This window comes from Phragmites australis, chromosome 8 (genome assembly GCF_958298935.1).
Source record: "Phragmites australis chromosome 8, lpPhrAust1.1, whole genome shotgun sequence".
Lineage (NCBI taxonomy): Eukaryota > Viridiplantae > Streptophyta > Magnoliopsida > Poales > Poaceae > Phragmites > Phragmites australis.
The window spans coordinates 35,246,485-35,264,393 of record NC_084928.1 but is presented as its reverse complement, the minus strand read 5'-3'; the positions used below and the strand labels follow the sequence as shown (position 1 = coordinate 35,264,393).

General features: G+C 44.1%; 3 protein-coding genes across 4 annotated transcripts; 2 read left to right on the top strand and 1 right to left on the bottom strand.

Annotated features, from left to right (window-relative positions):
* Window positions 1-790: 790 nt before the first annotated feature.
* Window positions 791-6,479, top strand: LOC133927256 (external alternative NAD(P)H-ubiquinone oxidoreductase B1, mitochondrial-like). Its single transcript, XM_062373632.1, has 11 exons — window positions 791-920; window positions 992-1,119; window positions 1,439-1,703; window positions 2,201-2,407; window positions 3,521-3,771; window positions 4,097-4,313; window positions 4,431-4,535; window positions 4,789-5,061; window positions 5,319-5,443; window positions 5,765-5,884; window positions 6,100-6,479. Exons 2-11 carry the CDS (start codon window positions 1,019-1,021, stop codon window positions 6,185-6,187), a joined length of 1,752 nt encoding a protein of 583 aa, XP_062229616.1. The 5' UTR covers window positions 791-920; window positions 992-1,018; the 3' UTR covers window positions 6,188-6,479.
* A 5,077-nt stretch (window positions 6,480-11,556) lies between these two features.
* LOC133926000 (uncharacterized) lies at window positions 11,557-13,657 on the top strand. Its single transcript, XM_062371735.1, has one exon. The coding sequence runs from the start codon at window positions 11,739-11,741 to the stop codon at window positions 13,479-13,481; it is 1,743 nt and encodes a 580-aa protein (XP_062227719.1). The 5' UTR covers window positions 11,557-11,738; the 3' UTR covers window positions 13,482-13,657.
* A 1,199-nt stretch (window positions 13,658-14,856) lies between these two features.
* Window positions 14,857-16,941, bottom strand: LOC133927255 (uncharacterized). Of its 2 annotated transcripts, none has more exons than XM_062373631.1 (2): window positions 16,624-16,941; window positions 14,857-16,548 (listed from the first exon to the last, which is right to left on the bottom strand). In XM_062373631.1, exon 2 carries the CDS (start codon window positions 16,519-16,521, stop codon window positions 15,145-15,147), a length of 1,377 nt encoding a protein of 458 aa, XP_062229615.1. In that variant the 5' UTR covers window positions 16,522-16,548; window positions 16,624-16,941; the 3' UTR covers window positions 14,857-15,144. The 2 variants fall into 2 exon arrangements, with proteins under 2 accessions (XP_062229615.1, XP_062229614.1); XM_062373630.1 differs by having other exon boundaries at window positions 14,857-16,545.
* Between the last annotated feature and the right edge of the window lie 968 nt (window positions 16,942-17,909).

Here is a 17,909-nt window from a genome sequence, read left to right as displayed (position 1 = left end):
TTATGCTAATGAGCTGTCTTGCTCGGTTTGTTTTGAAACCAAACTAAAAGATAGGTTTGGTTCGGCTTGTTTTGAAAACGAGCTAAAAGATAAGTTTGACTCGGTTCGATTTAGCTCACAAGCTAGCTTGTTAGATTCGTGAGCCTGATATAACCGCTGCTATCCCTAGCGGTCACCGACACGACTTCGCTAGACATAGTGAGCTGCATGGATCCTTGAGACGAGTCGGACTGTGAACTGTTATACTGTGACGTCGTGTACTGCACTAACACTAGTTATGAGCTCATCCACCTTCATCAGCTCTCTGATTTATTTTGGAGTTGTAACTACACCAACCCCAATTAGAACACAACAATCAAGAAATAAATATGTAACTGCCAACAATAATATGACATACGACACAATCAGATCATGTAACCTAACAATATCACAGACAACATAATTAGATCTCACACGATCACACCGAGTATCAAGAGCTGGGCGGTGTGACATCGAGAGCTCTAAGCGACATGATGTGCCAACATTGAGGGCTCCAGATTGAGAGCTGGAGGGGACAACGGCTAGAGAAAAGGGCATTGCTGATGCATCGAGCTAAGGTGTGGTCACGTAGTGCAGTGCTTAGGCCTCATGTCCCACGTGAGCCGATTAATTGGGTTTGGTTTGCTAGACTTGTAAGCTGGCTTACCAACTAGCTCGGACTAACTGTTAATAAAAACGAACTAATATGTTAACTTGTTAGAAAATATAACATAGCCGATCCGAACCATGACTCGAAGCTTTTTCATCCACCCTGCATCTTACCCTCAAGTTTGGGGCGTTTTCTTCTTCTTTACAGTACTTGGGAGAATTCATAGGGGGCTGCAAAGAATAGTAGCCTGGGCCACCCAATGTCCAGCGACCAAGGGAGGAAAAGACACCAGGTTGGCGTGCCTTTTCCATCTCTTTCCATGCTTTCTCCTGTCTCAGCTGATCATTTGGGATTGGGGTTTAGTCAGGTGAGGCCTGAGGCAAAACAAAGATGGGGTTCTTCTTCTTCACCTCTCGTGCTGCTGCTCGGTTCTTGGAGGGGATCGGGCGCCCCGGCGTCTCCACTGCAGCACTTCTTCTTACAGCAGCCAGGTGCGGGTGCCTCCCCCCATCACTTTCCACTAGAAATCTGCCAAGTTTTTGCTTTTTAATTTTGTTTTTTTGGCATGATTTACTGTTCCTCTTTTTTTTTTTAACCTCTTTCTTTTGCTCCCTTTGAGTTGCTTTCTTAGTCAACTAAGAAGACTTTGAGATTATGTTCTTGGTCTTTTGGGCATCCATCTAGTCTACTTTGGGAACACTCCCCTTTTTATCCATATGTTTGGTCTCAAGATTTCAATTTCATTATTCTGAATCTAGCTGTGTTTATGACTGCATTTGCAAACTCAAAAGATTTGCTACACCTTTGCAGTGGTGGAGGCCTTGTTGCGTATGCTGATTCCGCTGCAGAAAGTGCTTCAGAGTCGTCGCAGAATGCTCCCAAGAAGAAGGTGTTGGTTCTTGGGACTGGCTGGGCTGGGACGACTTTCCTCAAAAATCTTGACTGCTCCCGGTATGAAGTGAAAGTCATATCGCCTCGTAACTACTTCGCGTTTACACCTTTGCTTCCAAGTGTCACATGTGGGACTGTGGAGCCACGCAGCATTGTTGAACCGATAAGGAGGATGTTTGAGAAGGTACTTGTTTTACCAATCGATTCTACGCTCGTGTTTGCTGAAAGCAACGGGGGTGATGTTTGTTTATTCTGCTACAAATGAACCCTTCGGAGTACTGCCCTCCTTACTTAGCTCTTTGGCTTGTGTTGATTAAGATGAACTGTGAATATGTGATACTCCTCCATCCAAAATAAGTGGCGCCCTAGAACGCCTGCAGTCAACATATTACTTCTGATCATAGATATAAAATCTAGAATATGTAGTTTGCATATAAATTGATATTAGCAAGCTTGACACGAAAATAGTTCACAAATCACAATATTACACTTTTGTGACTTATCCCTAATATGTGATAATAAAATTTAGTAGTCGAAGTGGCGTATCATTGACTTTGATAATAAATTTTCTTTACTGGAGGGAGTGCTTACCTTGATACCCTGGGTGCCTCAGTAATGTCTATTCAACTATCTGTGTTAGTTATGGAGTAACACACTGACTGTGCTCTTCTTCTTTTGTAGAAAAATAAGGAGGTCACATTTTACGAAGCTGAGTGTTTCAAGATTGATGCAAGTAAAAAGACTGTCCATTGTCGTTCTGCTGTTGGAACTAATTTTGATGGGAATGGAGATTTTATGCTTGATTATGATTATTTAGTTGTTGCTCTTGGAGCTACTGTAAATACATTTAACACTCCTGGAGTGCTGGAGCACTGCTACTTTTTGAAGGTAAAATCCCCTGCAACATTCAATACTCTTACATATTCTGTTATTATTCATGTATCAATTCTAAGCTGTAAATTATTCTGTTTGATTTTTATATAACATCTTGAAGAGACCTTTGATTTAGATATAATCATGTAATCTTGTGTGAAATGACCATGGTTATTAAGGCGTCGCTTAAGTGTCGTTTAAGCGGTAAGGCGGCCAGAGGGTGACGCCATGCTGGACGCCACGCTTTGAAGTGGTATGGCGTCCGCTTTATTCACAAGGCGTCCATAAGGCGGCTGTAAAGCGTCTCCATGGCTTAGGGTGGGGTGAGGCAGGCGCCATATGGGCAGCCCGTAGCCTCTGGCAGGAAGAAGCAGGAGAGAGAGAGGAGGGAATCCAAAATTGGCGCGATAAGCAGGAGAGAGGAGAGGGAGAGAGAGAACACAGAGGGAGAGAGCCAACCTCCGGCCATGCGCCACGCCGCGACGCTGCCGGATCAAGGTAGTGACATGCTCCTGAATTGCCCCTTGAATTTGTAGCTATGCTTACTACTTTACTAGGATAGGATGATGATATGGCGTCGCCTCGCCTCACGCCTTAGGCACTAAGGCTGTAAGGTGGTAGTGAGTCACCACGCCTCGCCTTTACGCCTTAATAACCATGGAAATGACACTTTTATGCCCAACAAGAAAATGTTACTGAAGTGTAAACATCTTCCATTAGCCTATAGATTTCATTACATGACAGAATTTGTCAAGTCGTGATCATCCAGGAGACTCAGAGGTCGAGTTCAGTTGAACTATTTGGCATAATGTAGTACACACACACATTTGGAATCCACATACGACTTTCTGGCTTCAGTAGCTGTTAGCTTTAATTGTGTCCTTATGTTAAGCAAAGGTGATCTTTCTTTCACACTTTAACATTTCTGTGGAGCACCTGCTCAATGTCATTACATACTCTGAACCATTTGTCCCTGTTATCCGACTTTGCCTTTAATGAAGTCTTCAGTATCTTAATACTCTTCATTCTTTAGAGATTTACATTCACGGAGCTACTAGCTATATCATCTATCATGAAATATTTTCTATCTTTCTCTATCATGATATGGCTTCACATTGTGTAAGTCAGGAAGTAGAAGATGCTCAGAAGATACGGAGGAGTGTGATAGACTGTTTTGAAAAAGCTTCACTTCCTAATATTAGTGAAGAGGAAAAAAGGAAGACTCTTCATTTTGTAATTATTGGTGGTGGACCTACTGGGGTTGAATTTGCAGCGGAGTTGCATGATTTTATTGTCGAAGATTTGGTGAAGCTATATCCTGCCATTCAAGAATTTGTGAAGATAACAATTATTCAATCAGGAGAACATATATTGAATATGTATGTAAGGTTTTAATGACTTATCGGATAGTCTTGTTGCAGTAATAGCTATCTTTCTCTTGCATGGTGCATACAAGAACGAACTAACTTGTCTGTTATCACTTCTTCTGTGCTTTGGATAAGAAAAATCCTCCAGGATAGCTAGTGTATTACAGTTGCAGTTGGATGGTTTTTTTGTTTTACAAGGGCAAGCATTTCAAATTGTATGAAAACAAGAACGCTGTAACACTTCAACATCCATGCCATCTGATGTAGCATCAGAGGGTTGTCTTTTTTTCCCTCCATGTTTACCATGAGCTGAATATATCTATTTTCTGTTATATAGGTTTGACAAAAGAATAGCTGCATTTGCTGAGGAGAAGTTCCGGAGAGATGGCATCGAAGTGGATACAGGCTTCAGAGTGGTAAAGGTCTCTGATGATTTAATTACAATGAAGAGCAAATCAGTTGGTGAGGTATCAGTGCCATATGGGATGGCCGTTTGGTCTGCTGGTATTGGTACTCGTCCTGTCATCATGGATTTCATGCATCAAATTGGGCAGGTTGTTGAATCTCATTTCAAGCCCTCCTTGTCAGCTTACCCATTTATGTTTTTTTTTCCCGAAATAAGATAGCTCCAATGTTTGGTTGGTGTATCCAAATATTTTCTCCTTGAACAGGCTAATCGGCGTGCCTTGGCAACTAATGAATGGTTAAGAGTTCGTGAGTGTGATGGTGTCTATGCAATTGGTGACTGTGCTACAGCGAGTCAAAGAAAAATAATGGTATGTGTAAAGCATTTAATCAATATTCCGCTATAAAGCCTAAAGTTCTCACTTTCCAACTTGATAACTTGTAACAGTCATGTCGGTCACATCACTGCACTAGGAAGGTTAGGCTAGTATTCTGTAAATCATGAATATACATATTTATAGGTTTATTACTAGATAACTTCATAGCTATGAAATCTCCCATTATGTAGCTCATAGGTATTTTCAACAGCAAATCCCTCTGACTTATCTGTTTCTATGCTTTCAGGACGATATTTCCATGATATTTAAAATGGCAGATAAGAACAATTCTGGCACTCTAACACTGAAAGAAATCAATGATGTTTTAGAAGATATTTGCATAAGATACCCGCAAGTAGAGCTCTATATGAAAAGTATGCACATGCGTGATATTACGGATTTGATTAAAGGTGCAATAGGTGATTCTCACAAGGAATCGATGGTGGTTGACATAGAGGAGTTCAAAAAATCTTTGTGCCATGTTGATTCCCAAGTGAAAAGTGCTCCAGCAACAGCTCAGGTTCCCTCTATTTCAATATGCAAGCCATCTGTTATTGAATATGGCACATACAATGTTATGATTTATGAACAACTAATTCCTGAATGTTAAAAAAAAAACTCAACCAACCTAGGAGGAACTAGGTGGTATTATAAATGAGAAGAAATATGCACCCAAATTCGCGTCGAAGAGGACTCGAACTTGAGTGGTCTAGACGTACATCCACACCCTCAACCTCCTTAGCTAGGTTCAATTCCTAATTCTTGAATATTTGCCAGGTCGCTGCACAACAAGGATACTATCTTGCTGACTGTTTTAACAAAATGGAAGAACGCAAAGAGCATCCAGAAGGCCCATTGCGCATGACAGGGGGGTCAGGCCGTCACTATTTCCGCCCATTCCGGTATTTAGCTTTCTGTTCACACTCCAGTCATACCCGCATAGTCGCATGTTATGTTAGGTTTTAAAGGCACTATTTCTGACGAATTTAAATAACATAGAGATTCATATCTCATATTTAATTATCATAGATCAAATTTCAATATGAAAGATGGTCAATCCAGAACTTGTTCGTACACTGACAGACTGACTATGCCGTGCAAATGATTGCTAACCGAATCTAATTTTCAAAATAGCTGGCAACATGTAAAGCTTATACTGATATTATTAGCTCTTGTTTTCTGTATTCTATGCTTCCTCATCTTTTGGTGTCGTCATTTTCAAGGTACAAGCATTTGGGGCAATTTGCACCCCTTGGTGGAGAACAAGTTGCAGCAGAGCTCCCAGGCGATTGGGTTTCCATGGGCCACAGCACTCAGTGGCTCTGGTACTCTGTATATGCAAGGTAGAACGTTGCTCTCAAGTCTCAACTCCGCTATCATCATCTACCATCCATTGGATCGAATAATACATAATCCTTCATTGTGTTTCCTGGTTGCTACTCTCTAATTCAGTCACCGCCTAATCCTTTTCTTCATGGCTCAGGTCTCTAGCCTTACAAGACATTTAGTGGCAATTCTTGTTCTCGCTTCTAATGTTTCCTTTTCCATATATATCCAGCAAACAAGTGAGTTGGCGCACAAGGATGCTGGTAGTATCCGATTGGACTCGCAGATTCGTATTTGGGAGGGATTCAAGCCGTATATAGCACCGCCTGGACGCATCAGCCTTCTGTACAGGGAATACTGCTGAATAATTGATTTGCTGGACCTTGAGCAAGCAAAGCTGTTTCTTGCCCCTTTCTAGTCCTGCCAACGGAACTGCCATCCTTTTCTGTGTGCTACATTGTGTTCTTTGCTCCTGCTACATGTGAAGAAAATTTGGAACAATGAAGACACTTTTTAGCCGTCACTGTAGCCCCATTTGGAACACGGGATCTTTTCTTACTGCTGGAATCGAACTGTTTGATGTGAAATTTCTATGAAATTCTGTTATCAAAATGGCCCTGAACCGTGTCCGACAAACACGCCCTACTTGGGACCGCTTTGCGATTTGGCTGGGTCCGTCTGTCAGCCACAGTTTGTACACATATGGTGCAAGTTCAAGAGCTTTTTTAAATGATATTATTTTATTGAAAAATTGTAAAAATAATAATCAAATTCGTAAAGTTGCAAGAATAGTTACTTGTCGGGCACATAATGTGCTGAATAGGGATCTATCCGATATTTTTATGTGGCAGTGGGCCTAGTGGTTTGTTGGTATTTTACGTGTCGATTGGTCTTATGCTCTGCAGAAGATATTCAAAGAAAAAAAATTATAATTTTTTCATATGATCTTGAATGAAGATGATCTTTATATGAAAATTGTGTCTCTTGATGAGATCTATAACTTTATAAATGAATATTTTTGTATTTGAATATATTTAGATAACAAAAAGTGGCTAGAAGATCTAGATCTAGTTTTTCAGATTTGTAACTTTTAGACACTTTTTAGGTATCTAAACGGATTTAAATAGAAAAATATTCTACTACAAAGTTACAGATGTCATAATTTTCATATAAAGATCATCTCCACCCGAGATCATATGAAAAATTATGAATTTCATTTGCGGGACATATACTTGTCGACACGCGGGAGTACCGACAGGCCTCTGGACTCACTGTCTAGATGTTAGCACATGACCCACATGTTCCTAATCAACACTTCACGTACCAATAGGTGAATATTATTACAATTTTGTAAATTTAACTATTACTTTTACAATTTTGCAATAAAATAATATTATTTAAAAAGATCACAAGTTCAATGCCACCATTATGAACCCATCCAAATGAAACCTCACATGTGGTTAAGGAACACTAGCTAAGTGTATGTGTGTTGCTATAAAACTGCTAGACACGATAACATCAAGTATAAATTTAAAATATGGAGGTATGGATACGTCATGAGAGCACTGCTGAACGAATACGTCAGAAGCAATACCGTAGTTTGATTTTACATACGATTCAAAAAAAGAGGAGGAGATTATCTGCTAATTTTTCTTCTAATTTCTTTATTTATTTTTATTAGTAAAACATATCTCATATCTTTAGCGGTAACAAGACGGGAAGGATAAGGATGGATGAAAAAAAGTGAGTAAATTACTTGGATTTTAAAAAAATTTATAAGACAGAAAGAAAGTAAAAAAAAAAATATGATATGAAAAACCAACTCATATTTTATATATTAGAGATCCATACAGTAACAGCCTTATAGCAATAACATGCATGTCTGCCTCAAGGGTAGCCGTGGAATGTATCAGCACATCACATGCTCTGCTCTCTAGTCCTCTACGCACGGTGGTACGTACGCGTGGCGTGGTCCTCTCGGCCAATCGAATACTAGTACCACACTGAAGAGTGGGCCATTTGCTGCTCGCGCTCGCTCCGGCCTCTTCTGCTGCTGGCCCTTCCCCAATCACGTGTACGCCCTCTTTCGTTCGACCGTTAGTTTCTACCGGTTGTAAACACTTTCGGATTTACTTGAGCAGGAGCAGCTTGCAGACCACGGATTGGTTCTCCCTCGCGCTCTACTTCCTGAGTGTCTGACGATATTTCGGTTGGTTCATTTACTGGATGTAGGAGTTTCACTGGAATTTCATACGAAACAATTTATTTTTTTCCCATCAGTCCGGTGACGACTGTACCAAGCAACGGGTAGAAGAATAGCACGGTAAGTTTACATCGCTGAGACCGAAGATGCAAGACAGACGCCATCTGCAAATCAGACCCATCAATACTGCATTATGTGATTGAGAAACTAAGTGTAAATGTGCATTGTTTTACATGTGAGGAGTGATTGTTAAATGTGTTAATTTGGTTTGATAATTTTTAATTGCAAATGTGCGTAGATATACTGTAATTATAATCATGACTAAACAAAATTGCAAAGAAAATCGAATTGGTATGTTTATCACTGAATCCAGAAAAATTATATACGCCGGATGGTTTGGTGTTCAGATAGAAAACACATCGTAGTATTTTAAGCCGAAGGTAAAACTTGAAGTACACGTCGGATGATCTGACATTATCCATCAATGAACGTTTTTCTTGCAGAGGTTGCAAATCGGCTCTGGTAGACTTATATGCACTGAGGTAAAACTTGAAGTACACGTCGGATGATCTGACATTATCCATCAATGAACGTTTTTCTTGCAGAGGTTGCAAATCGGCTCTGGTAGACTTATATGCACTGGATTGTCCGACGATGAAGCAATATGAGCGCCAGACTAATTTTTCAGAGAAGATTCAGAAAGTGTTTGGGACTCTTCTACACACCGGATGGTCCGACGTGTACACCGGAGGATTGCTGGACTATTTCTTGCAGAAGAGAATTCCGGACGGAGGGGTCTGCTGAGTTGCACATGCCGGATGGTCCGACGACCAAGAGGAGTGTGCGTTGGATCATTCGGCATTCATGATTTTTCTGAGATGTGCTTTGAACTGAGAATTTTGATTTGGACTAACTGCAAGTTGAGTTATATGTTGTTAGAGATGCGTGTTTGTTTGTCTTATGTTGTGCAGATGATGGATGCAAATTAGTGGTTGATGATGAGATGATTGGGGCCAAGCGGGGGTGCTGTACGATCGAGGAGACCGGACGGAGTCAAGGGTAATCCTAGTTGTGCATATAAGGATCAAGTAAATCATAAGAAGATAGATGAAGATGATGTGTTGACAAAGTCAAGCGGATGAGATGTCGGTACAAGTGACAAAGCGGCTTGAGAAATCGGGAACATGAGAGACTTACCGACGGTCAAGATCATAAGACAGAGTATACGTGTCAATATTGGGATGCTTGCTTGAGGTCAAGCAAGTGACAGTGAGTCATATTTTGAGAAGCGTGCAAGAGGTTTCGCGATTTTATTTCAAAATCGTGGGAAGGATGGAAGTGCACGTGGCATCATCATGAAGCCTGCGTCGAGGCGAAGCTAAGTCATGAAGACATCACGATTGCTCAATAGATGAAGAAGAAAATAGATCAAAATACCCTCGGTGGTAAGTAGATATGTACTAAAAAAGAATATTTTGAGAATAATCTAGGAAATTTAAGGGTCAAAGAATCTAGACTATAAATAGAAGGGGCTAGTTGAGCCATTTGAACAAGTCACTTGAGCCATATGAGAGCTTTGCGTTAGGGTTTTAGAGGAGATGAAGAAGAGTGTTTAACCTGTGTATTAGGTGAGAGCTGTGTGAGAAAAAAATCTTTGTAATCCGTTTAAAATAGGACTGATCTCTGCAAGCAATAGAATTTGTGTTTACTCTTATGCTTGTATTCAACTCTTTCTAGTTTCTCTCTATTGGTTCTCTTACAAGTTTGCAAGTTTTTATCTTTTTCATTGCGTTTTTGTGTCGGTTGTTGAGCTAAATTTTTTTCACTTTAGAAAGTTATTCTTTTTATTGTTAGAGGCATAAAATTCACATACATATATATACAAGTGAGTCTTGAATTTCTTTACTTTTAGATTATCATCTTGGAGAATTTCTTCTACTGGTGATCTTTTTTTTTGCTCCGAAAGTTTTTTTCTGAAGTTGCTATTTTGTGGCGATAGCCCGTGAGATGAGTTTCATAGAAACTAGGGTTCATATATATCCATAAGAGTCATGTATTTTTTCTGATATTTACTTAGTAATTTAATTTTCTCTGATTTTACTTCTGTTATTGGTTTTTAAGGTGTTTTAAGTAATAAAAAGTGCCGCCATTCTTGATGCTACAGTGACATAACTTCAGAATCTTGGTACTGTCCTCTAAAAACGTTTTCTTCTTCTTTATGACAGAGTTACGGTACAAACGTCACTTAAAAAAAGTGTTATGGTACAAACGTGCATTGACACCATCCAAATTAATGCCTGTCTCCTACGGCCTTTCATCACAGGAGAAAAAAAAGCAGTAATTCCCCCCCAAAAAAAAATCTCAAGACGTCCCCAAGCTTAAAGACCAAGAGTCCATAGTGTACCTTACTAGATTTGCACGCACTTGCGAACTGATTAGCCTAGCTAGACTAAGTGCCTTTGTTCTGCCGCATATCCTGGCCCAGATCATGCATTCACAAGCCAAGAAGAAAATGCTGAAAAAAAGAAATAAATAATGACATATTGTATTTTGGAATTGAGGCAATTTCATACGTGGCACCGAATAACTTCATATGTTCATCATATGAACTAATATCACACTACATGGACTCATGTCTCACTGACATATGGTTCCACATGTCAGCTTCATGGTGAGCTTCACATTGTTCATCACGTTTCACGTTGTTATTCAGTGGCATGTGAGGTTTTTTTTTTTTTTTTTTTTTTTTTTGGGAGAGGGCGTTAGATGAACTCATTACGAGAATACAGTGAGTAGCTGTTGCTGTACTGTGACTTCACCTTCAAGTATCATACGCTGCTACGGAGCAGGTTAGGTGCCCAACAGGCCAACAGCACATCTTCCAGGCATGAACCACAAGGGCACAATTCATGGATGCCAACAGAAAGAGAAGCGTAAAGCTTTTCGCTGTTATTTTACTCAGGGGAAGGTACATGGGCTACATTTGATGCTGCCCTGACAATTCATGATTAGCACTGCATAATCACCAACTCAACTGTAGATCCATGACTCCATTCCAAGGAGATGATGGGCATAAGGCATTCAGCATTCTTTAATCCCTTCGGCGCACTCACCCAACCCACTGATCCAAGCCATCATTCATCCATTTCGATTGCTTCTTCATGCTCCCATTGCAGCAATTTGCAGTGATCTGCCAATAATACATTAATACTTGCTTTAGAGGAATAATACACTAATTAATACTGGGTAAGTAAATTACTGGTGAGATGGGTGCAGGATGGACAAAACAAGTGACCAATCCAGAGTTGGAGGTTGCAGATTGCAGAGAGGGCAGCAAGATTCCAATGGAAGAAACCAACAGATGCAGCATGGCAGGGGTAACTAGAGAACAGATCAGAGATTGGTGCAGTGCACCACCAACCAGGCTACCCATCTGCCCTCACAGTGCATACAAAGGGTACTAGCACATGCAGTACAGAACTAACATTTGTCACACAGCTGCAGCAACAACTCATCAGTTATACAACTTAATAGTTCCCCAAGTCCCAGCTCCTTGCACCAGCAGAGCTAACAGCTCGAACTCCCAATCCCAAGAGACACCCAAGATGCATGCTACATAGGAAGGCAGTGGTTTTTGTTGTGTGACTAACTGACCATTGAGTTCAGAGATGGGAGAAGCAGATGAAGCACTGGCGGCACCAGAAGGCAGCCATGGCGAGGCACTGAAGCTCCTGCAGTCCTTGGCGTCATCTTCACTGGCCTGCTCCATCACGCAATTCCCAACGAAGTGGAAATCCATCAAGGACAAGCTTCAGCAGCTCCGCTGCAGCCTGAATCCATTGTGCAGCGGCGTCGACGGCAACGGCGACGATGAGGAGCATCCTATGTTGGTTGAGCTTCTGCGGTCAGCTTCCGCCACCGTGAGGAGCATCCAGGTTGTTGCTTCTCAGTGCAGTGAAGGGTCCTACAAGGGTGGACGACTTCGTCTGAGGAGTGACCTGGACTGCCTGAGCTCCAAGCTTGATGCGCACATGAAGCAGCTCAAGGAGATAACCTGCTCCGGGATGCCATCGCCGTCGAGGGCCATCGTCGCGGTGAGGCCCGGCGTTGAGGCCAACATCGGTGAGAAGACGTTCTACCTCAAGGATCTCTTCTCCAGGATCAGGATTGGTGACACCGTCCAGAGAGGCCAGGCACTGGCCACCATTAGAGAGCTCTTGGCAGAAGATGAAGTGTGTGCAAAGGTTGTTGCTCTTGACATCGACGACGGCATTACCTTGCTCACCGGGTTTCTTGAGTCGAGAGATGCGCGCATCCAGGAAGAGGCTGCAGGTGCTGTCGCCATTGTTGCAAGCTCCGAGTCCTACAGAGGAATGCTGGCCAAGGCAGGGGTGATTGCTCCACTTGTTCAGCTGCTGGAGAAAGCAGCTAATGCCAGTGGGCTTGCCAAGGAGAGAGCAGCTCAGGCACTGAGGGAGCTGACGGAGAACTCCGAAAACGTGTGGGCCGTCTGCGCGCACGGCGGCCTCATCACGCTGCTGCACGCTTGCGCCGACCCCGACAGCAGCAGCAAGCTGATCAGCTCATATTTTTCTGTGCTGAGGAACCTGAGCAGGGTGGAGGAAGTGAAGATGTTCATGGTGGAGCAAGGGGTGGTCACAGAGCTGGTGAAGCTCTCCCAAAAGAAGGAAGAAGTCCGCAAGCTCGGCGCCGTCGAATTGCTCCATGCCATGGCTCTGGATGATGCCGATGTCAGAGAAGAAGCAGTCAGCATGGGGGTGATCCAATCACTCCTTCAGTTGATATACCCTGACCTTCCATACTCCTACAAGGCCAGGGAGGTTGCTCTTGCGGCCATTTGGTTCTTCTGCTTCTCTTCTGCAAACTCATTAGATGATCTCATCAGCTCGGATGTTCTCGGGTGGCTGCTCTTCTATCTCAACAATGGCGACTACGCTGTTCTTGAATGCACCCTCAAAATTCTGAGGCATCTCTCTGAGGTTTCTGAGGAGTACAAAAGGATGATGGGAAGAGCAGGGTATTTGAGTGCCCTGGCAAGCTTGCTTGGAGCGAAATCATGTCGAGTCCGAGAAATGGCAGCTCAGGCGCTCTCCAGCTTACTACTCCTCCATTCCAACCGCGTCCTTTTCGTACAAGACAGCGACAATTTGGGCAGGTTGCTGCAGCTGCTTGATCCAGCTGAGGGCAAGTTGATAGCAAAGGACTTGATCCTCTCTGCTATCATGTCCTTGGCAGAGACCAACAGTGGGAGGAAGAAGATTGTGACATCCGAGCATTTCAAAAGCCTGAAAGAACTGGCAGACTCTGGCGATTTCGACGCCAAGAAGGTCGTTAGAAAACTATCTACTAACAGACTGCAAACCATTTTCAGAAAAATATGGAGTGCTTAAGTTACTTCTGACACAAATCTTCTCTGATGTCTTTACTACATACACCTTTGTTTTAGTAGCTCTAGTTTATTTGATGTCCATAGTTCTTGTTGTTCTTGTAATCTCGCTTTAACCGTTATGATCCCTTTGCGTTGTACATTGCAACTTCAGTCAATTTAAGTGTTTTTTTGTTAGTCTATAGTTATCACTTTTTGGAATGATTTACTGTTTGTTCAGTTGTACCTTGTGAATCTGGTGTTTCTATCTTACACATACACGGTTTTCAGAATATCATGCTCAAAAGTTTAAACTTGCAAAAAAGTTCCATGTACCCACAGCAAAGCTATGAGCTATGACCATAATCTATAACTCAGGAACTTCATCAGAAATATAGGTGTCTCCAATCTCTATTATCATGAGCTAGGAGGAGTTCCCATGATATAGTGTATCCTGAACCATCAGCCAGCCAATCTTCTGTACTACATCTACATTGGATAATCCAAACACAGCATAGGCATCCTGCCAATTTGCCAAGACTAGCAGGAGCTAGTGGGAGTTAGCAAGCAGCCAAGTACCTGTAACTTTGTTACTGGGGAAAAAAACAGTGAAATTTAGTAGACAACTCACATGTCAAAAGAGCCAAATGGAAGCCAACCAAGAGTTGCATTAAAATACTGATATCGCTTTCATACCGAACAATTATCAGAAAGTATTAAGACAAAAACATGTTGTTGTGTTCATCTATGCACGTTAAACTATTTTAGTACAACTCTAATCCAATGATTGAAATCACTTGGATAGAAACTCATAAATACATCGGATGGTTGAAATGCATGGTTGTACTAAAATGGTTGTACATGAAACATTTCCCTTCTTTCTCCTCCTATATTTTCTTTTGATTTTGGCATTCCCGTGATACTTCAAGATGAGCGCGTGATTCTCCAGCAATGACTGATCCGGCCTTCTGTGTGTGGTCCAAGGTAACAAGCTTACCTTTCATGCTGCGTCAGTAAAATACGGGTGCCAAACTTTGAAGCTGAAGCAGTGGTGAATTTGGGTTCATGATTTGCTAATCCATATTTTGACTGCTGCTAAAATGTGCTATTCAAAGGCCCTATTCTCACTGATGTTTCAATTTTCCCATCAGAAAATATGAGTAAACTATGAGTGAACTGAAGTCTGAAGTACTGAAACTAGAATTCTATCAGAATACATGGCTCTGATACAGGGCAAAAAGTTTGACATTCCTTGCTGGTTATGTTGTTGGAGTGGATTTATCAGAAAAAGTTAGACGTGTAGATTAGTTAAATGACAAAAGATCATCAATCTTCAGAGGAGGATATCCTCTTTCATTTCCAAATCAAAGGAGGCAAAATAGGACAAAAAGAGGCAGGGATATAAGAAACCACACCATGATCCTGTACTTAATCAAAACAAGAACACACTTACAATTCAAAACAAGAGCACCCATAGGAGGGACCTTTCACTTTCACTCTCTCCTTTCACAAGGTAGCAACACATTTACTAGTAAGGTCTTAACGAAGAAATGGCTAACGATGCATGAGATATGAATGTAACAGTAGACCATGTAGCACACTGCAAAAAAGGCCTCACCCAAATCCTAGCTCATGAAGAAGGGGAGATGAGCTGATGGAAGGAATGAATCAAAACCATATATCACTTCTCAAGCTTCTGCTGCCTCTGGTGATTCAACATCAAGAACCCGTGCCTGGTACGGCGTAACCATATTGCCATCATCAGCTGCAGCAGTGAAGAACGATCGTTTCCCGACCAAATCTGCAACACGCTTGGCGCACCCCGAGTCGCGCGGGCTCTCATCAGAAGCCGGCAAGGTCCTGATCCTTGGGAGCAGTTCTGACACCTTGGCAATTGTTTCAGGAGACAGCACGCCGTTCGACGGCTCAGTAACCTTTGCTCTGATCTCCTCCCTCTGGCTTGCACCACCAGTCGATCCTGGGAGAGACTGCTTGCGTCGCTTGTCTTGTGTTCCAGCTCCCAGGGATGAGCCAGACGTGAGGCTGTAGCGGCTCGGGACCACCCTAACCTTGGAGCTCCCCGCCGGCCTCTTCCCTGCATTGCCGGTGTGATTGGTCACGCCTTTGGGCTTGAGCTCCGCAACCACTTTGTTAGTCCCAACTGCTGCATTGCCTCCCCTTGTCTCCGTGGTCTTGGCATTGCCTCCCCTTGTGTCAGTAGCCTTGGCAGTGGACTGCCTCCTGGACCTGGGGCTCATGTTCCCACTCCTCGCCTTGGCTCTACTTGCTGCTGCTCCTTGCTTGACATCCGGTGGCTGCTTGACACTGCTCGATAGCCATGGTTTGGCGGGGACAGCATGCTTGGAATGCTGACCTTCTTCTCGGACGGCATTGAGCTTGTTGGGGAACGGATTGACCCGCGCCCCGGCTACCGCCGGCCTGCTGCCGACGCCGTGGTGGATCTCCAAGGGCCCGAGGCTGACGCCCCTGCGCCGCTGCACCGGGGGCTCCATGATCGGCTTGAGGATCTGCCGCACCGTGCTGTCGCCCTGAAGCTTCCGCTGCGGCGCGGCGGCGGGGACCCTAGGTCTCGCGGCGACGATGTCGAGGGGGCCAAGGCTGAGCCCCCTGCCCCGCGGCGCCGGAGCCTGCTTGATCGGCTTCAGGGCCAGCGCGGCGCGCGGCGGCTGCTGCTTCTCGGGGAGCGGGTTAGGGTTGACGGCGGCGGCGATGACGTCGAGGGGCCCGAGGCTGAGCCCCCTCGGCCGCGGCCGCACCATCTTCGCTGCGGGCGCGACCTCTCCGCCGCGCTTGGGCTCCGGCTGCTTGGAGGTGCGCAGGTGGTGGAGGCGGGAGGAGAGGCGCAGGATCTCCGCCTCGATGTGGTCGATCTCCGCGTCGACGTCCTCGGCGTCAGGCTCCGGGCGGTGGTTCTCCTCGTCGCCCTCGCGGACGTTCGCCGCGGCGGCGGCGGCGGCGTGCGCGTGCCACGCGGAGGAGGAGGCGTGGTCGAAGGCGGCGTTATTCCACATGTGCACCAGGGGGATGAGCGGGTCCTCCTCCATCGCCGGAGAGCACTTCGCCTTCAGCTGCTTCAAACGCAGAAGATCAGGGGCAAGCGATGGAGCAACGGACAAATCGAGATCGGGGGAGCGATGGGGAGATACCTGAATCGATCGATCGGTGGGTGGAGACGACGAGTGGATTCCACCTCCCCTCGCGTGATTAGAGGTGTGATTAGGTCGGATCGGGTGGTGAATTTTTCGAAGCTTGCGCTGCGAATCGGGGGATGCGATGCGGGGAAAGAGGAGGGTTTAAGAGGCAGGGTCTCACTCGACCGTTGGGACTCGGGAGCGGAGGGAGCGCGGCGCCCTTGTATTATTGCGAGTGGATTTTTTAAAGGAAAGAAAAGGTGGGAAAATGCGTAAGAAAACGTAGTGAGGCTCGGCCGAGTGCCAGCCAGGTAGACAAGACGGTAGTGGGGTGGATGGGGGATTTGGATACTATACAGTGATGAAGGAGTTACTGCATGAGATTTATAATGATACGTGGTAACGAAAAATCTCAGCGGTTAGATCGGTAACGAGTGTTTCGAATTAATCACTATAGTAAAATGCTACGATTAAAATCCTTCGTACAATATATTGACCCACTACAATAACAGTAATTGATGATTAGGTAATGCAGGCTACTATAGCATTAGGTTTATTTTACTGTACAAACATGATACTCTACAGTAATTTATTATTAATGTAGAAATCCGAGTTTGTGAATGGGAACCTTGGACAGGAGGTAGACGTTGTAGCAACTATCAAGTGCTAGGGGTGTAAGTGGGACAGGATGTGCCGCTAACCCGTTGGGTCAGCCCCCACAGCAAGCACACATTCCGCTATGAAGCATTCCAAGCGGTTTATGCGGGCAGAGCTGTGGGACTCAGTGGCGTCGTAAGCTCGCAACGGCCGCGAAGCCTCAACTCGATGAGTGGAGAGGAGCTGCTGCGGAAGGCATTGATGCAAAACATGGTGAGCCCCAGTCGCATCGTCGCCGACGCGTCCGCTGCCACCCTCCTCGTCCACGCACCCTCTGCCTCTGCCCCCTCTAGATTGGTTGGAACCAATCAATCCGTGAGCACTGTGTATAAGAACAGAAGGATCAAACAAGCAAGCAAGGAGCCTTGAAAAAGGCAGCAGCAAATGAAGAGAACAAAAGCTCGGTCGGCTTCCATCCCCTTCCTCTTTCCCAGTTCCCTGCGCAGATTTCTTAATTTTCTAATTTCTCTATTTTTCTTTTGTCCTTCTCCCTCTGCAAGTTCTCCAGTTGAGATGAAAACTCTGTACTTCTAAAGCTAGCCATACCAGCCAATACGCACAGCAGAGAGTCTAGTAGGATCATCTCAAAGGTTGTTCTTGCATCCTCAAATTAAATTCATTTTTGTACAAAGATTCCAAAAAAA